This window comes from Henckelia pumila, chromosome 2 (assembly GCF_033568475.1).
Source record: "Henckelia pumila isolate YLH828 chromosome 2, ASM3356847v2, whole genome shotgun sequence".
In the NCBI taxonomy this organism is placed as follows: domain Eukaryota; kingdom Viridiplantae; phylum Streptophyta; class Magnoliopsida; order Lamiales; family Gesneriaceae; genus Henckelia; species Henckelia pumila.
This window is the reverse complement of record NC_133121.1, coordinates 157,991,327-158,012,113: the sequence shown is the minus strand read 5'-3', so window position 1 is coordinate 158,012,113 and position 20,787 is coordinate 157,991,327. Positions and strand designations below refer to the sequence as shown.

Genomic DNA, 20,787 nt, shown 5'->3' with positions numbered 1-20,787 from the left:
TTTTATTTTCTCTCCCAATTTTGATTAGGGGTGGTTCGGTACGGTATACCGCATATCGTATCGAAAATTTCGTTATATCGACATGTCGGTATACCGAAATTTTTGTATGACATAAATCCATTCCGATACCGTATCGAATACCGAAATTCGGTATGGTATCGGTATGATACCGTGTATACCAATTTTTTAAACTGTTTTTTTTAAAAATATCGGTATATGCAGTATCATACCAATACTATATATACCACTTTTTTTCGATATACCAAAATATCGAAAATTTAAAAATCTTATACCAATACCAATACCAAAAAATGGTATATCTCGATATTTTCGATATATCTCGATATTTTCAATATATACAATTTTTTTTTTTACACTGCCAAACAAATCGATTCACTCTTGCGCCATAATCTTCTCTCTCACACCTTGTTTGTTGTCCATCTCGTCAGGAATCCTTCATTACTCGTATGCAATCAATCACATATTTAAGGAGTTTTAAGCCCTAGAATTTCGACAGTAGCAGAGAATCGGAGGGAGGACCGAACTTTCTCGCCTGGCAGTCCCGGCTGAAACGCGAACTGTAGACGGGTTCTTGCTAGATTTTGGCTTCGGATTCCGGTAAAAGCTCAAAGCAATGAGGTGATTTCTGAGTTGGAGTTTTGAATTTAAACTGAATCAGACATTTGGGTCGAATCTGTGGCTGAAACTTATGCCTATGTTCTGAAAACCAACAAAGGTTTTGCAATTGTTGTCTAATATTGAGTTGCTGCTATTTTTTGGTGTTCGATATTGAAGTTATAGTTCAAATGGGAGTTGCACTATAAGTTAGCTGTAAAAGGCTTTGTAATAACCCTATTTGGATTTAAAATGAGCATGCTACACATAATTTTCCGGAATGGATTCAAAAGTTGAATTCGCCTTAGAGGCAGTGCACTTGGTATTCCAATGAAAGTTTTAGATAAACAAGTTAGCTTTCATTTGGCACGAGTCTTGCATGTTTTTGATTGCATGTTTTGGATTGATATGGAGCGAGTTATGCAGTTTTTAGTAGACCATACACTCCGTCAAATACAGGACATGTGAAAATTAAACTTGTAACTTGCAGATAGTTTTTGGGCCATTTAATGAATTTATTTGACAAAACTATGTGAAGATGAATGGTTTGGCTTTGTGTTTGCTTGCATTCCAACTGCCGTATTCGATTTGAATCAAGATTGAATGACTTATGATTTTTCACGAAAACTGCTCGACCTGGAATCTATATGCGTGTGTCTTGTTCATGCGTGAAATTGATCTTTATCTTACCCTATGTTAATGAATGAATTTTGAAATGCGTTCAACATATGAAATGTTCCAAATTGTGTTAGGTTTCATGTCCAACTGGAAGCAAGTCCATTGGTTGAGTATTTTGTGAGGTTTAACCTTTAATCCGAACTTTGCACGAGCTGAAATACAATGAAATTCTAGTAATTAACTTGTTGAGCTGTGCATTCAGGATTCAAATAAATGCTTGGATAATTTTTAGAGTTCTCTGGGAATGAGAGTTGATTTCTGTAAATTTGGAAATATTAGGAGAATATGGAATTGTCGAATCGTATTAAAATAATTTTAAATGTATTCAGATGATATTGTATGAGTTGGGATTTTAGGGCTTTTCTTGATGATTTATCTAATTGGTAATTGCATGGTAGAGCTACGTAGAGGTGAGTTATCTCAAAATGTCTGACAGAGATATATGATGATCTTGGTGTATGATTTCTTGTATCTGTTTTTTTTTATGTCATGATCATATGGTGAGTTTCATAATCTAATTGGGAATCCATTTGCAAAATAAAAATAAAAAATTATTTTATCCATGCATTGTTTTTTAATTATTGATATCACTGAGTTATCGTTTGATCCTATCAGTTGTTGATGCCTTTATATATTTTGGTTGAGATATGTATATTATATTATATTGTGTCGTGCGGGATCTCTGGACACCTCGATTCGGTCCCGCTTAGGCAATTTTTTGGCATCAAGAGTGGAGTCGTCTCCACAGACACGGTCCACTGAGACGTGGACCAGCTCGAACATTATATTATGATGATTGTTGATACTGATCCTTTGATTCCTAATATCCCGAGATGTTGCACCTTTACATGCATTGCATTCATGTACGGAATGCATAACATTTTCAATGTTATACTTCGTGATTGCTTCATATCTCATACTGTGTCTCTAATCCCCGAGAGGGGGCTATCGCGTCTTTGTGTGTGGACATGACATGTGGCATAAGTGGTTTATACTCTCTTTCTAGAACATATAAATCGTCTTTTTGCCCCCCTCATATTTTATGCAGTTGTATGGCACAATTTTCCTTAGAGAGTATCATTATACCAATTATGTAAGAACATGGGAAGCTTCAAAGTTCAAAATCCAACACATAAAATGGCGATTTTAAAGAATTGTCAGTGAATTCGTAACTTCTAGCTGGCTGAGACCATTTCCAAAGGTCAGACCATAACTTGGGGAAAGCTAGAGTTATACCTAGTCTATCTAGCTAGACAGATCAGTATCTCGCTCCTAACAACAAATTCTTTTTCTGCTGCACACAACTTGAAATGCTTTTTGGGTTTCGGTTTTCTTTTATGAATTTAAAAATAGGCTTCTTGGATGTGATAATTATTCATTATTAGATCTCATATGTTAAAACACTTATGAAGATTATACTGTGAAAGTTTTCTCATTGCTAATTCATATATTGTCCGTTATTTCCCGTGTTGGGTTCAAAGCTCCTAGATATTACGAAGCCTTTTAAGCAAAATTTAATAGCCGACATTGATTGCTTTATTCTGTTCTTTATATTTAGTCGGTTGATATTATTTTCTACTGTATAATTTTTTTTGAAACACTTGAACTATACGATTGTGTATCTTTTAGTGAGGATTTCTTAGTTTTGGGAAAGTTGGAGTCTGATGAAAAATTATGTAAAATTTTCTCAAGATTGACATTTCTATATGGTTCTTTTCCGTGACACTTTTGAAAATTAATTCTGGTCTTTATATGTTTCTTATTAGTGATTCATGGGAACTTGGGTCACTGTTTAACTTGATGTGATTAGGGTTCTTTCTGTTGATTGATGTTTCTTTTTTTACCATGGCTACACGATTAATTTTACTCTTTGCTCCTAAACATCGTTTTTTCCCTCTCTTTTCGCATCAGTGTTATAAACATCTGCCTAGGTGGCATCTAGCGCTAGGCACAGGCCGATCACACCGAAAAATCGGCCAGCCTAGGTGGCCCTGGGCAGCCCTAGGCGGAAATGAATTTTTTTGTTTTGGACTTTTAAATCATAAGCCCGATAAAAATAACCGACGAAAAATTTTATTCACCCACTTTTCAACGCTCTTTCCAAGGAGAATAGAAGAAAAATATGGAGAATAATAAGTATTGAAATTTATGAAGAAGGAGAAGAGTAAATTTGTGAAATTTTATTAGTTATGTAATATGTAATTTTGAACTCATTTTAAATTTGATATTATCATGTTGAAGCATAGTTGTTAAAGGCGAGCACCTTGTGAAAGGCGCCACCAGGCGACCCCTTTGCGCCTGGGATAGGGATGTTAATTAAAGCGAGAGGCACCACCAGACGACCCCTCTGCGCCTGGGATAGGGATGTAAATGAGTCGAGCTGAGCTAAGGCGAGAGGCGCCACCAGGCGACCCCTCTGCGCCTGGGATAGGGATGTAAATGAGCCGAGCCGAGCCAAACAGTATCATGCTCGGGCTCGGCTCGTTTGATATATATATATTATATATATAAAGGCTCGGGATCGGCTCGGGTTCGATCCGAGCTTTTATCTTAAGGCTCGGAGTCTCGGACTCGGCTCGTTTAGTATATATAACGGCTTGGACTCGTTAATAGCTCGTTTATCATATTAAACGAGTCTGACTCGAGTTTGGCTCGGTAAGCGAGCTGGTTTTTAGGCTCAGAAAGCGAGCTCGTTAAGCAGGCTTGTTAGCAAGCTCGTTCTCGGGCTCGTTAATCAATCTCGTTAAGTAGGCTCGTTAACAAGCTCGTTTTCGGGCTCGTTAAGCAAATTCGTTTTCGGACACAACGAAGCTCAACTTTGAGTTTTTTCTATTATAATTTCTCTATAAAGTCTATAAATACTTGATTTACAACCTTACCATGATGTAAATCTTCAAGTTCCAACCCAGCCCAATTTGGAAAAAAAATCCACCAATTTCATTCATCAAAGTTTTCGATCTTTATTAATTTACAACATCATTACTAAGTTCTCAACTCATAATATATCTCAAAATCTCTGAATTTATCATAGATTAAATTCTAGATGCAAATTTCAGCCTCAAACCTTCGACTGCGTCCCAAGTTCTAGGTGCACTCTTCTCTGTTGTATAGTACACAATTATATTCATCATTCCAAAAATTTCATCAGACGATCAAATAAATTAAAAATAAAAGTTTCGTTTCTCTTTATACATTTCAAATAAAATCTAAAGCTCCTAACTAAAAATGTTAAATCAAAGTTTTGAGCGCTTACCCTTGAAGACAATCAACACTTTTTATGCTAAGTTCACGAGTGTATAAAATTTTATAGTGTTGATTACTTCTTATAATATATATATATATATTACTTTTAAATTAAAAAAATTACATTTATTTCAAAATATTTTTAAAAAACCACTGTATTCTTTTTTAAACGAGATTTGCATTACATGTAACATGATCCGACAATATATGAAATATTTTATTTAATGTATTCTATTACTTAATTAAAATAATGTGCATATACATATATTGAGTTACAAGTTTTGACTCTAACAAATTTAATTTAGATAATTTCTTAACTTCTTTTAACTAAAAGTTTTGAATATCATTCCTTTATCATATATAGTTCTAATTCTTGTAAGACGTTTTAAATAAAACTGTTATTTTAATTCGTTAGAAATTTATGATTGAATTGTCATTCATTAATAATATTGTACATATAAGTATTTTATTTATCATGTTTTTAAGAGCATTTTAATATAATGATTTTCAAGTTAAAATAAAAAATGAAAATTTTGGTTACGTCCTGTGTTGTAAATTCATCTTTCTTTCAACAAAGTATTGCGTTCCAATCATGTCATTTGCATTAGTATTGATATTTTTATTTGTCCACTCAACATCTCAGCCGAGTTTGAGCTTGCTCACAAGCCATATAGCATGCTCACGAATATATATAAGAATCAAACTCAAACTAGATAAACGAACTAAATTCGGGCTTGCAAGCCATATAAATTAAATTAACATATTCGTGAACCACCTAAACGACCCCAGCTCGAGCTTGCAAGCCACCTAAACGAGCCAAACTCGAGCTCGAGATGGCGAGCTTCCTAAACGAGCCAAACCCGAGCTTGAGTTCCCGAGCCTATTAACGAACATGTTCACGAGCTCAACAGCCGAACATCCTTAAGCTCAAGTTTGGTTCGTGAAAATTGTCGAGCTCGAAATCAAGCTCGGGCTCGGCTTGATAAGCTTAACAAACGAGCTCGAACAAGCTTTTTACCGAGTCGAGATCCGAATGGCTCGCGAACAATTCGGCTCGTTTACATCCATAGCCTGGGATATTCCTAGGCGCAACGGTTTAATAAGGCGCATGGGCTCGCCTTTGAAGCCCACTGAGGCGCTCGCCTCAGTTTTTTTTCAGTTTTCTTACATTTCTTTTCTATTTTAAATTTTAAGATAATAAGAAGAAAGCCTACCAAACCCTAGAATAAAATAAATGGGCTAAGGAAAGTCATATATTTTCCCTTTTTTAATTAATTTTAATTTTAATTTAAAGAACATTTAATTGAGATACTCTTTCCTAAAATATTTGAAAATTACATTTATAGATAGATAATAACTATAAATTATGATCTAAATTGTCAATCTGCCTTAAATTAGAATCTAAATTGATTGACTGACAAACTATTAGCGAAAATCCCTACACTTATTATGGTGAAAAAGAAAAAGAAAAGTAAAGAAAAAGTCTGCTAGTAATAGGAGATTTCTTAAATACACACAACATACTAAAAATAAATATCAGTATTCTAGATTAGAAAACTAAAAGTGACACAGAAATATGCGAAGAATGAAAGATTTCCGTGATATGATATATTTTTGCTTACCTTAATTAGTTCAGTAATAGTGTTTTGTCATATAATAACATTAAATAAATATATTTTTCTGAAAAATTAATAGTGCGCCTTGTTTCGATAAGGCGCGCTCCTCGCCTTGCACCTCAGGTTCTAGGACCCCTTTGCGCCTTAGTGCGCCTTGCGCCCTTAAAAACTGTGTTGGAATTATAATATGTGATTTATGATGTTAGACCATGGAATCCGCCTAGTCCCAACCTATGCGGTCTAGGCGCTAGGCGCTGGTCTGGCGCCTGACTAGCGCCTAGCGAATTTTAGAACCTTGTTTCACATCTTGTTTAATTTATTCTTTTGTTCAGAACTTGCATTGAATATGACAATGTTAATTAATTCAAGATTCTAGATGATTCAGAATTTCAATTCTACAAGTGGAATGCAAGGCACAAACTATTTATATTTTTCACTGGGATAAAAGCTTTACAAAATATTTTTTTTTCCTGCACATATTCTGAAAACCAATTGTTAATTGATGATCTGATCACTTCTGTGGATTTAATATTCTTGTGGATAACTTTCGATGGGAAACTGTAGATTCCCGAGGTTTAAATCCTTGTGATGCTCATCATCATTGTTTTAAGGGTTAGTAGAATTAGATAATATCAGTTCTGTATATCTTTGCGGATAAATATTCTCATAGTGGTCGCAATTCCATTTCTCAAAACTTGTGTCAGTTAATTGGCAAAAAGCCATCTCTGAAACGTTCGGATAGAACAAAATTGAGTAAAGCTGATTCATAGAGCAATCAGATTGACATATCCTCTATGTTACTTTCCTCAGTTAAAAGAAATCAAAGTCATAGTTCTGAAATAAATCTGATTTTCAAATTGTACAACATATATGACGATGATTTAAGCTTCACAATCCCAGAATGTTATAAAGCATAGGCAATTAAAATTCAGTTGCAAGTTGTATCATGCCATCTCAATATTAGTCTGATAAAATGCAGGTGTCAGAGTAATTTAATATATATTAGAGTAATGTTAGGCAATACGCGGTGATCCTATAAAAGCCGTGTATCTAGGTTAAAAGAATGAGAAAGACGTAACTTTTATTTGTCATTCTTGTGAATTTATTAGCACTCATTTGTAAAGTGTATTAAATATTAATCGTATCATACTTTTTTGTATTTCACGCAGGTTTTTTCTTTTGTAACCATTGGAATGGATGGAAGATCTCTAAAGATGCAAACCACCATATCTAAGCATGCATTCTTTGATCTCTCTCATGTTTCTCCTTTGGTGTTCTTATATCTTCTTAAAGGATGTTATGCTTATGGTAATTCAACTGGCCTTCTTAATTTGATCTCATGAGCTTGGTTTGCCGTTGTGGTCGCGGAACGACCGTAACAGGCATTGCGTTACAGGAATGGCAGCTGCCGCGACGAAGTTCCAGTGTAAAACGGTTGTGTAACTGTAGCCGTTATTTTGGAATTTCGGCGATTTCGTGGCCGTTGCGGAACATTTTCTCTATGTTTTTCAACTTTTTAATGATTTTTTTCAATTAAAATTTTCCCAAATTATATAATATTTCTAATTTTATTTTTAAAAACCCCAAAAAACCCCGCGACAGTAATGGTGACAGTTCCGCGAAATACTAATGGAACTAGAATAGCCACCGAGAAGTGGCCATGACGGCGAACTATGCTCATGAGTATGTTTCTCTATCATTATCTTTTCTGAATTTTCCATGGCTAGGAATGGAAATAACTAAATATAGGTGCTTCATGTCTATCATATAACCAGGACGGGAAATTTAGTTGTATAAGTGAGAACATTGAGCGTAGAATTTTGACCTTCATCTACTTGAAAAAGATAGTTGACCAATTATCGTGCATTTAATGATTAGTTTAGTTGACCAACATGATTTTCTTTTCATCAAATCTTCGCATTTCTTTGTTCCTTTTCGATTTTATACTGTTTGGCTTCTAATTAGCCTTTAGTTTCTAGGGTCAGTGGGCTACTTCAAATTAGGCTCAGAAGCTTCTTTGAAGTTTTTCAAATTTCAATCAATCAGATATGAATTGTTCTGTGACACATTTTGGACCTCTGTTTATTTTATGAATTTTTAGCTAGTTCTTAAGGTTCCTAATCATGTCAACATCTTACAACCCCTCATTTTTCAGGTATATAGAAAAAATTTGAGATTAAGTGTTTTTTAATATTTTGAACAAAGAAAGTCAATTTAGTTACTAATACAAGTATGTAATAATTTGTTTTTGTGATCTCAACGAAGTGATTAGTGAAGTGAGCTGGCAATAATACCTTTCAATGAGATGTAATGGCAATACCTTTTTAAGTCTCAAGTCTTTGATCACAAAAGATGGATAAATTAACGAAGAAATTAACTTAAAATTTTAAGATTATGAAAGTATACTGAAATTTTAAGTCTGTTTCCTGCACATTTACCTTTATTTTTCTGTTTCATTTCTTTAGTTTGTTCAAGGATGGAAAATTCATTTGCAGGAACATGCAAAGCAACTGTGAAGTTCCGTGCTTTACAGAAACAAGTGCACCTAGTTCTGCTCAACAATTCGCAAGCTGGACCAGCTACTTTTATTGCTTGTTGCATCTGCATAATGCCCGTAGTTGACTCATATCGTGATGGCTTCAGTCATTTGGTACTATCTGCACTTCGCCATTTCCTAAAATTGGGATACTGTGGTGACGATGTGCAGAAGGCAAAACTTTATGCCGCCAAATTGTTTGTGGGTTTTGTTGGTGGTGATATTCATATTGATGAAGGGATTCTAATTAAAGTAGTTCAAATTTTTGATTTAAATTTAATAGATATTGAGAAAGCTATACCTGATATTCATATGAAGGAAAATAATAAAATGGAGACGGGAAAAGAAGTCGTTGAGAATTATGTTTTCAGGTTGATAGAGTGTCAATCGTATTTGACTGCTGTTGATCTGTTGATACAATTTTCTATCCGTGAACCTGGAGACTCATTGCTACTAAAAATGATGAAATGTCAACAATTCAAAGCAGCAGAAAAGTGGGCCGCGTTTTTGGGGAAGCCAACATTGTGCTTGCTTGTTCAGGAATGTGCTAACCAGAAGCTCGGGCAACCTGCTTATGATGTTATAAAGAAATATGATTTGCGTAATGAATTCCCAGAATTATATCTTCAGGGGAAAGAAAGGCAAGCTTATTTGTTGATTGCCATGTGTTTCAATTTGTAATTTACGCTGAGCATCATCTCTTCGGATAAGTGGGTGAGGTTCTCAGACGCATCAGGATGACAGTTTTGTACATGATTACAGCTCGCTGAAGAAGCTAGCAGAAAAAGGCGTCTGGGAGATAGCAGAGGCTAGAGCAAAGTGTGATGGGCATCTTCTTGAGTATTTGGTAGGTACCATGAATACAAGGTGATTGAAATTTTATTTGGGATCATAGGCTGAGTAGCTTACTGAAATATCTCATTCACTTCTAGTGGAGGTTAAAATAACTTTTATATCCTTTATCACGACGTGATGCGAGCTTGCTATTGCATTTTTGAAATTGTAAATTATAACTATACTATTGATTACTTCTTTAAAACAATTGAAAAAGGAGGAAAAACAGCATTTGGTATTGTCCAGAAGATAAAGCTGTTGGCGTATTTTTTTGGTACAAGAAACTTGTATTGTGACTGCTGCATAAATGGTTGCACTACCTTTTACAGGATTCCGTTTACAAGTTTCTCATTCTAAAACCAGGTTTCAAAAGGGAACTGTGCACGGAAGTACATACATTACTCAAATTTGTTATAATTTTAGGTTTATTTAGCGATGGAAGCTGGCTATTCTGAAAAGGTTGAAGAGCTTTGTACTCGCTATTCGCTCGAAGGATTCTCGAGGTTCAAAGGTATGTCAATATCAGCAAAAAGGTGAAACTTTTTCCTGGTAGTGTTACTCGAAACTCCTGGCAAAAACCTGTCAAGAGTCATCATGGTCTTAAAATGGAAACCCTTATTCTGTGTTCTCCACCCACTTGGTAGATTTTAATTTTAATAGGTTCTCTATTATGAATTATCCTTATTCTTTGAAGTGAATCAGGGGCAAGCATTACCAAGATTGACTACAAGTGACCTTTTGACTAGTAATATTAATTATATTAATTAATTCCTGAAGTTGGAATACAATCCATATGTGCTGCATCTGAACAAATAATATTGTGGAATCTTGTTTAAATGGATTGCGAAGCAATCTATTTTGTTTTCTAACTGTGATTATTAACCTGATATTCCAAAGGTTGGTGAAATCTTTCAGTATATTCGGATAATAATCATCTATCAAGAACAGACATACTTTATGCTAACTCAAAGTCTCAAACCCTTTGATGATAAAATTTTGGAGGCATTGATTTACTAGGTGATGACCAATGGGTGGGTCTTTTGTGATTCTTGCTGAGTTTGTTTTTTATTTTTTTTGAAGTTTGTACATTATGTGAATCACTTAGTTGTGCTTGGATTGAAGAATTTCAAATCCTTGGATTCCATTATATTTTATTGTTAACAATGAAAGAATAAATCAAATCCTAGATCCATACACTAGTTATTTATACATTAGTTATATATAGTAGAATGAATTTAAATGACACCATTGTTGGGTGGACTTGAAATCCATCATAATTAACATGAAATAGTATATAAACATGAAAAGATTGGATTTGAAGTTTATAGTGTTACTTCTTTAAACAACAAAAATATATTTGAATGTATTTGAAATCCTTCCATCCAAGCACAACCTTCCTTCGACCACCACATTTTTGATGAATTTTTTCCTCACCAAGGTTCACTTATTTTTTATAGAACTTGAGGTAGATGCTTTCCCAAGCCGCTATTTGCAACTGCATGAATTATTTATTGAGGATGTGATTTGGGTTGATGAAGTCCATAATTTGCGCAATGCAACTTGCTACTTTGAGGAATGCAAAGTTGTTGGTGTTGACTGTGAATGGAAGCCTAATTATGTAAAGGGGAGCAGTCAAAATAAGGTATTTTCTGTCTATCCCTTGCCTCTTAAGTCTTAACAAGTAAATTTACTTTCTTCCATCAAAGCGCCACTATTTTGACTTCCTTGGTAACGGGCCAATATTTGCTCCATCATTACTCTCAAACCATAAACGTTAATTAACTCTGGAAAGATAACATGAGGCAACTGAAACATATCAAACTCCTTTGATTCTCGAAAACATACTTTCTTTATATTTAGCTTCACTCTCCATCTTTCCTGCTTCTTTGCTTTCAAAGGTTTGTCTCCTTGTCAGATGTCTCTTTGTTCCTAATCATAATACATGAGTAAAATTGGGCATCTGTTATCATGTGATTGCATCTATTTGTGTTTTTGTTTACACCTTATAGTTACTATAACTCCTTTCCAACTTTGCTGATGATTGCTCAATAGAAGCCTTCGGAGTTTGACGATTGGATCTACTGCATATATCATCTAGGTTTCCCTATCTACTACGTTGAAAAAATATATCATTCCACATGCAAATTTATTATTCTACTTTATCGAAGTTCATTTATCATATTCCTAACAGTTCAGATATTAAAATTTCATTTGTGTTTTTTTTATACATTTTGGTATATTGGTCTTCATAAGGCTTGTATTGTCTATCATTCCAATTATTATATATTTTGCTGCTAAATTCCAGGTTTCTATCATGCAAATTGCCTCTGAACAAAAGGTTTACATATTTGACCTGATCAAGCTGCACGAAGATGTTCCAACTGTCCTAGATGAGTGCCTTTCCAGTATATTGCAATCTCCAAGCATTTTAAAACTTGGTATGGGAAGATGTTTGATTATAATGCTACCTTATCCAGAAGGAGAAGCTGCAAGGAATAAATCTATTAGTTGGCATACTAATATAAAGTAAATCATATTTGGTTCTCGGATAAAAAAAGTAGAAAAAATCGATTTGGTTCTTTCAGGTGATTACCAGAATATTGGGTGCTTCCAAATGCCAACACATACTGAACTAGCACCAAAGTTTTTAAAATGCTTTTGTTTACTTGTGTTATTTCCAATTGCGCGAGTTTGCATCTTCAGGCTGTTTTCTGTTCAAATGCTGCTTTTGGTCTCTGCTTTTGTGCCTAGGGCGATATGGGCTTTAACATGATAGAATTTACTGCAGCTATGGTCAATGTAATTTGCAGGCTACAATTTCCAGTGCGATGTAAAGCAGCTCGCTCATTCTTATGGAGAATTAACTTGTTTCAAGTACTATGATATGCTACTTGATATCCAGAATGTGTTCAAGGAACCACGTGGTGGACTTTCTGGCCTGGCTGAGGTAATTTTATGAGCTATCACGCATGATTGTTTTAGTTCTAGTTCTCTACTGTGGAACCTAACATTTTCCTTTCTTTCTGTTTCTCAATGATTTGATCTAACCATCAATTGTCAAGTGACTTCGTTTTATTGTGTTCTTGGATATAGAAAATACTGGGAACTGGTTTGAATAAAACGAGACGAAATAGCAACTGGGAGCAGCGGCCTTTAAGCCAGTATCAGGTAGTTTTTTAATGTTTGATATAGTCTGTATCTCACATTCATACTGTTGAACATCTGACACTAGTCATAATGTTTTGATTGTTGATAAGACATTCTGGCTTCATTTGGTTGGTGATACTGAAAGATGGAACTCTTCCCCATGGTATAATATTTGCCTTCATTGTTATTTTTAGCTGAATTGTGGGAAGAAAAATGGAAAATGTACCGCCAGATTGAGACCATTGGCATAAATAAATATCTATTTGAACTTTAAATCTTACGCAAAGAAAGGGCTTATATTGAGATCCTGATGTTGACTGATCTAGTTGGAGGATAAGTTAGATGAGAAAATTTATTTCTTGTTCTTTTACCAATAGAGTTGCAGATTACATTCTTCTAAAGTTGCTTGAATTTCAGAAGTCCATGCATGGTTTCTCAATTTTCGAACACCAATGCAGATAGAGTATGCGGCTCTTGATGCTGCTGTTCTCCTCCACATATTTAGGCATGTGGGCAGCCACACCTCGCCCGCAGGTGCCCCTGATGGACACGCCAAGATAGAATGGAAATCGTACATTGTATGGATTCTTGACAATTTCTCTGTACATATATGTGTGCACATGCATATGAGTGTGTTTCTGCCCCTCGTTTGTATATCTATTTGTTGAATCTTAAATATCCAGATAGATAGGATAGATCAATATTCTTATTAGATTAGGTTTCTAGTAGGATGAGTCCTTGAACAAGTAAATTATAAGTCATTGTTCTATTGAACTAGGGTTGTGAGATTCTATAAATAAGTGTCTTACTTTTTTATTTTCAATCCTATAAATCAGCTCTTCTCAGCCTATATTTTCCCGTCTTTAATTACGTGGCATAGGAGACCGTAATCGGTAGATGACTAAATACGGTATGGCCTCAGCACCCGAAGACCCTCGCTGCTGCCTTCTTCCACCATTCTGTATGACAATAGATCTATTCCCATCACTAATAAACTCAATGGGCATAATTATCTACAGTGGTCCCCCAATGGGTTGTTTATTTGCGGCAAGGACAAAGATGATTCTCTCTTTGGCATGGCTTGCTGACTGAACGTGGATGACAAGTCTTTTAGATCCTGGCGATTTGAGAATAATATGGTGATGTCTTGGCTGATTAACTCTATGACAACGGAGATTAGAGAGAATTTTCTGCTTTATCCCACGGGGAAGGGCATCTGGGACGTAGCTCGGGACACTTGTTCATGTAAAGAGAACGATGGAAATGTGTTCAAGTTCGAGAGTCACCTCCGTGGATTGAAAGATGCCGATGGATTTGTCACCGACTATTTCTCGACACTCAATAGATTCTGGGAGCCAATTGATTTGTTCGGAATGCACGCATGGAAGTGCCTTGATGATGGGAAAACTATTGGGCTATTATTAAGAAGCACATCTTTCAATTTTTATTGGACCTTAATCACCAATTTGATGAAGTGCATGGGCATATTCTTGCCTCGAAGTCTAATACCCGCCATGAAGAAAGCCGGCTAATTGACGCTCGGCCCCTCCCCTACTTTCTTGTTCTTGGATGGTTCTGCTCTTGCCTCACATCTCCAACCATCGTCTGCGCCTCCCACTTTTAACCACTCCAATTCTCCAGCTGGGAATGCTTCACAATCCTTGGAGTATTCCTAATCCTTGGGCGCCTCTAGCAGCATGCGGCAGGGCCAACCTTGGTGCCCTAAGTGAAAGAAACCCACACATACCTTGGATACATTCTGGAAGATCCACAGGCCACAACAAGACAACAAATTGGAAACCAGCTCGAGATCGACAGGAGAATTTTGCTTCAGCTAGTGACAATTCACAGTACCAGCAACCTTAGCAAAGAGCAACTTGAGATGCTTCACAAATTGTTTAGTCAGACACTTCCAAACAACACATCAACTACTGGCACTGGGAGTGTTGTCCACAGAAGTATTATCCGATCTGCCTTCCTCTCCCAGTCTGTTCTTTCCAATTTTTGGATGGTTGATTCAGGGGCGTCAGCACATATGAGTGGAAATTTGGGGTGGTTGATTGTAGTTTATTATCTATCAGTTTCCTGAATCGGGATCTTAATTGTGTCACTAAATTCGTGCTTAACTCGTGTATTTTTGAGGACTTGGCATCAACGAAGACAATTGGCAATGTTGATTTATGTGTTGGGTGATACCTCTTCCAAGCATCGATCGTTCATCTGAAAAGCCCATTATAGTTTTTGTTTCTATACACCCCAATAGAATGGTGTCGCTGAGCGTAAGAATTCACTTAAGGTGGCCCAATCCTTACATTTCACTCACAATGTTCCCAAGCATTTACGGGGTGATGTCCTCTTCGCTACTTGATCAGTGTTTGTCCACATTCACCAACATTACCATGCTAAACTTTATCCCCATGCTATCAAGTGTATTTTCCTTGGTTATTCTGCGAATAAAAAAGGGTATAAGAGTCAACTCTCTCATCACCAAGAAACCTACTCATCCATGGATGCCACTTTCCTTGAACATGAGCACTTCTATCCCAATTCTTCGATTTAGGAGGAGCCAGCCCTACGAGAATCTCATCCCTGGGAACACGAAACACCCGCCTTAGCACAATTGAACCCAGTGCCACCTTCAATGATCCTACTGGCTCCTCGCATGAATGGAACCCTATGCCCCATATCATCGAATCACCAAACAAGCCACTACAGGTCTATGCAAGGAGGAAACAACATCGGAAAGATGCACAACACCACATTGAACAGATCCAACAAAGCCCTGACTTGACCTCCGAGCCAACGTCCACGTACCAGGACAAGGTATGCCTAATTTAAATCATGATGATTCCCATTCCCCGGTGATTGAACATGATGATGAAAGGCGTTTAGTCATGTACATAACATCCTTTATGTAAATTTTTTTTCTTGAGAAATTATCACTTGCATATCAAATTTTTGTATCCAGATTAGACCAGATTTAGATTCCATCAATCATAGAAGTTGCTCTCCGATATCCTAACTAGAAGGTTATTGCCTCTGAAAAAATACGAGTGCTTGAGAAAAATAATAATTGGATTCTTATGGAACTCTCTCATGGAAAACAAATAGTTGGATGTAAATAGATCTTCTCAGTAAAGCACAAAGCTGATGGTAGTATCGAATGGTTCAAAAAGCTTGATTGGTAGCAAAGGTATATACAAAAGTACGACATCGACTATCAATATACTTTTACTCCTATGGTTTAACTTATTACCAATCGAATTCTTCTATCGATTTTTGCAAACCTGGATTGGCCATTATATCAACTTGATGTGAATTACACCTTCCTCAATGGGAATCTGGAGAGATCAATTTACATGGATATCTAAGTCGATTTACATGGATATTTACGTCCACAACCAATAAAGTATCCAAGTTGAAGAAATCATTGTATGGCCTAAAGTAGTTACCTTGGGCATGGTTCTATCCTTTCTCAAATTTTCTAAAAAGAAATGGATACACGTAGGATCAATCTGATCACGCATTATTCATTGAACACTTTAGAGAAGGAAAGAAATATCTCAATCCTCATTGTTTATGTTCGTGATTTTTTTTTATTGAAAATCACGTTAAGGAAATGGAGTGTGTAAAAGCCTTACTCTCAAGGGAATCTGAAATGAAGGACCTTGGAGTTCTGAAATACTTTCTAGGAATGAAAGTGGCAAGGTCTTATCTCGGGATTTTAATTTCTCAAAAGAAATGTGTTAGAACTCTTAAAGGAAACCACAATGTTAGGGAGCAAACCAGTGGAAACGCGAATGGACGCAAATGTTAAGCTTGGAAAAGACAATGGCCTCCCTATGGTTGACAAAGGGAGATATCAGAGGTTAATAGAAAAACTAATTTATCTCTCACACACTTGCCTTGACATTGGATTCTCTGTTAGTGTCGTCAGTCAATTCATGAACAAACTTGCAAAAACCTACATGGATGTTGTATGTCAAGTAGAGGTGTCAAAACGAGCTAGCGAGGTGGTCCGGCCCACAACCCGTCGCAACCCACCATTAGACGGGGCGGGCCGGTCCACTTTAGGATGGTTGAGAAAATACCAACCCTACCCACTTATTTTAGGAGGCGGGATGGACCAACCCGACGGACTCACATGTAATTTGGCGGGCCAACCCGCAACCCACCATTAGGCGGGACGGTCCGGCCCACTTTTTAGGCTGGTTGGGAAATTGCCAACTCAACCGACCTATTTTGTATGGCGAGACGGGCCAACCCGACGTGCCTAGCCCCTTTTGACACATCTAATGCCAAGTTCTGAGATACCTCAAAAAAAATCCGAGTGAAGGGTTTTTCTTCAAAAGGTCATTACGAGACATTAAAGTGTATAGTGATGCTGACTGGGCTGAATTCCAAGCTGATAGGCGTTGTACATCAGGATATTATATATTTTTGTGGGGGAATTTAGTGACCTGTAGAAGTAAGAAGCAACTTCTTGTGACAAGCAACAACACAGAAGCAGAATATCGAGCTCATGCAATATGCGAAGACATGTAGCTGAAAAGACTCCTAACTGAGCTTGGAGATGGACGACCCATGGAAGTAATGTGTAACAATCAAGCCATTATAAGTATCACCATGAATCATGTTTACCATGATCACACAAAGCACGTGGAAGTGGACCAACATTTAATAAATGATAAGATTGAGACTAATGTAATTGATATCAGCTACATCCCCCATCACATACGAAAGACAGATATATTGACTAAGGCATTCCACAGATTGAGCTTTGAATACTTGAGTTCAAACCTAGGCATAATCAACATCTACGACCTAGCTTGAGTGGGAGTGTTGAAGCTCAAATATCCCGATAAATAGGTGAAAGAAACGGTGTACGTGGTTGGTTATGTAAAATAGGCAGTGTTGTACTTTGTGTTGTAACACTACAGACAACACATTGCAGCGAAAATTTAAAGCGTAAATAAAACACAAGTAAATAATTTTGCACGAGTATAAGACTCGTGCGGGTACCTTAGGGCTAAATATTACTAGTAAACGTAAGATCAGTCTTACAAAGTAATCCTAGTAATTTTACGAAAAGTCATTAAATCCTAAATTTCTCAACAAGTCGAGAAATTAAACTTGCATCCTAAATAAACAGAGTATAAAAGAAATCGGATGCAACTCCCGTAACCTAAATTGAAGAGACAGAAAAGATCTTCAACAATACAGTTCCCACAGTGTTGTCTCTGATGTTTTCAACACGAACGGCAACACGGGGACAAGCAACAACGATGGTTGCAAACCTTGCTTCAGAATTCTTCAAATTCTTAAATGGAATTCTTCAGAGTTTGCGCAGAGAATTGTACGTCTGAAGCATGTTTCATCTTGTGCGTGAAAATCCCTTTTATAGATTAACATTCAAATCTTGAAGATTTCGTTAGATAGAGTCCTACATGAATAAGGAAAAATGTTTTAGTAGAAATAAAACTTTATCAAATCTTGTAAATCAAATCTTGATAATATCAAATAATATTCTATCTAATATCTACCTTATCAAGACATGATTTAAGTTTTGGCAAATATATCTTTAACATATTCGAAATATACACTAAATATTTACCATATATATTATCTGGCCTAGAAAGCAAAATCTTATCAAATATCAAGGAATAAAATTCCTTTCAATAGGATTGATTAATATTCTTTTATTTGATTGGGTTTCCAGTAGAATAAGAGTTCTTGTACTAGTAACCTAAGAGTCCTCGTTCTATTGTACTAGGGTTATGAATATTTTAAATAAGTGTTGTATTTTATTTTCAACCCTAATAAATCAGCTATTCTCAAGTTATATTTTTGTCTTTAATTACACTTTTAATTAGTTCAAATGGCTTCATGGGCAATTTGTTATTCACTGTTACCATGTGAGTTGGCATGAGCATGCTTACACCACGGAAGTATTGATGCATGGCAGTGTTTGTTTACACGTAAGATCTGATAATCAAGATACATGGCTATAAAGAAGTTATGCCACAGCAGGGGTGAGTATACCCGATTAGGGTCTCGTGTGAAAATTTATGACTGATTCCTTCTGTTTTTACAGATTTCACATATGGATAGCTCAAGAGCACCTAGAAAAAGCACTGGTTTTGGGGAAGGTAGGAGCTCCAGATAACGAGTCTTCATGATACATTCCTACTCGTGAGGATTTCCCATGTGAAGAATATGTTGTGAGCAACTTACTCTCCGTTTTGAAAAATTCTGATACTACTCGAAAAAATGTGCTAGCGAGAGACTTGCAAGCAAAAGCTCAAACTGAAAATGGATAGTTATTCACCGTAGCAGTAGCTGTTTTACTCATTGTGTACTCTTTTATTCTCAGGTATTTTCTTATGCTGTGTGGGTGTCTATATACGTATATCTCTTAATACACAACTATTGTATCTCGATCACGAATGTGGTATGCTCGCGGTACGTGAGTGTTATGAGAACACTCATGATTATTCCATTATACGAAACTTTTATTGAATGTGAAAGTATGGAGGGAGGAGATATCTGGAACGATCTCTATACATAGAGACCAAACCATATTTTATTAAGTCAATAAAATAATTTGCCAAGTAAAAGTATAAGTTTTGGTGATGACATAAGCGATTAAGACACAACAAAAGCTATCTAGGCAGAAACAGACCAAAATGACTCATAAAGATCACACTCAAACTGCTAATAAGTTATCTCGACTTAATGAGAGCTTATCTATCAAGTAAATTGATCTGGAAGAAGGAAATTGATCAACACACTTTGAACTGATCTGACTAGTATACTCAGCAATAATTGATCTGGACTAGTTCAATCTATTTGAAGATAAAGCATAATAGTTTGCAAAACTTGTTATTCAAACTTTAAAAGTGATCCGATTATTTGAAGAAAAAGAGATTGAAAATGTCGTTAGGTTTTCGTATTTAGCTATGGTACAACTAGCCATGACAAAGTGGGATTATGGGTTTTTATACAACATAATCATTTGTTTGGTGTGATTTTCAATAAACCAAGCTAATGTCTTCTACAAAGGACAAACTCATATTAGAGAATGATTAATATACTCACGTCTCACCCAACTATTAACAATCATCTAAAGTCTAAATCTAAGCATACTAAATTCACAAATTTCGAAAAATTCTACCTAATCCTATATCAATCTTGCCTAGTACCCCTCGCCTAGCGTTCTCGTTGCCATCCTATCGTATAACAAGTCTCGGAGGCATACAGCAATTTTTATAATTCCCTCACGTAATCACTATGCACAACTAAGTATCTTAGTGAAAACATAACTCATGTGTCTACGTATGGGACACAAAATCATATACTTAAAAAGCATTTAAAACTCATAGACTGGCAGTGCGACTTCTGAGCTTCACGTAGCAGACTAGTTAACCCTCCAAGGACTGTGCTCTGATACTAACTTAAACGACCCTTACTTGAATTTTTTTATTTACTTTACCTTAAAATAATGATACTAAATATACACACATACATATATGTATTTATACATAAAATAATTTTTCGTAAAATATAATACATAGCATATACATTTGAATGCAATTTAATTAAAATACTCAATCATAATTAAAATCTCATATATGCAAGTTTCATAACATAAATACGTAAATCATAATCCATCATAAAAATCTCATGCATACGTTAAAAATCTCAAAACATGAAAACCATAATAATAAATAATATTCATGTGCGAAATAAAATAATAATGTATTAAAAACCGCGTAATAAATCTCATCATAAATCGTATCATAAGCGTGCAAAGGTCACGGGTGTGCTAGCTTCCATGGATGCTCAGACGTACTCACCACTAGTAGAGAACACATCATCAACAAAAACATTATTTTCACCTGCACACCATTTAAATCTAGTGAGCTTAGAGGCTCAACATGTTTCATCCAGTAATAACAAATAATATATAATAAAATCGCACACAAACACATATCATAATAAAATATCTTGAAATGTCTTATGTATGCATGATCATAAAAACATATGCGTAATGGTGAGTCGTAACGTAATCATAATCATAATACATAATCTTAATACATAACATAAATATGACATTTC

General features: G+C 35.8%; 1 protein-coding gene across 5 annotated transcripts; it reads left to right on the top strand.

Moving 5' to 3' along the window:
• The first annotated feature begins 384 nt into the window (after window positions 1–384).
• Window positions 385–19,143, top strand: LOC140880172 (uncharacterized). Of its 5 annotated transcripts, none has more exons than XM_073284365.1 (11): window positions 385–639; window positions 7,322–7,460; window positions 8,648–9,329; window positions 9,451–9,535; window positions 9,946–10,033; window positions 10,980–11,164; window positions 11,828–11,960; window positions 12,333–12,469; window positions 12,616–12,690; window positions 13,128–13,247; window positions 18,764–19,143. In XM_073284365.1, the coding sequence occupies exons 2-11, from the start codon at window positions 7,346–7,348 to the stop codon at window positions 18,833–18,835; spliced, it is 1,692 nt and encodes a 563-aa protein (XP_073140466.1). In that variant the 5' UTR covers window positions 385–639; window positions 7,322–7,345; the 3' UTR covers window positions 18,836–19,143. The 5 variants fall into 5 exon arrangements, with proteins under 5 accessions (XP_073140466.1, XP_073140469.1, XP_073140465.1 ...); XM_073284368.1 differs by lacking the exon at window positions 18,764–19,143 and adding an exon at window positions 12,780–12,832 and having other exon boundaries at window positions 13,128–13,252; XM_073284364.1 differs by lacking the exon at window positions 18,764–19,143 and having other exon boundaries at window positions 385–618; window positions 13,128–13,483.
• Window positions 19,144–20,787: the final 1,644 nt, after the last annotated feature.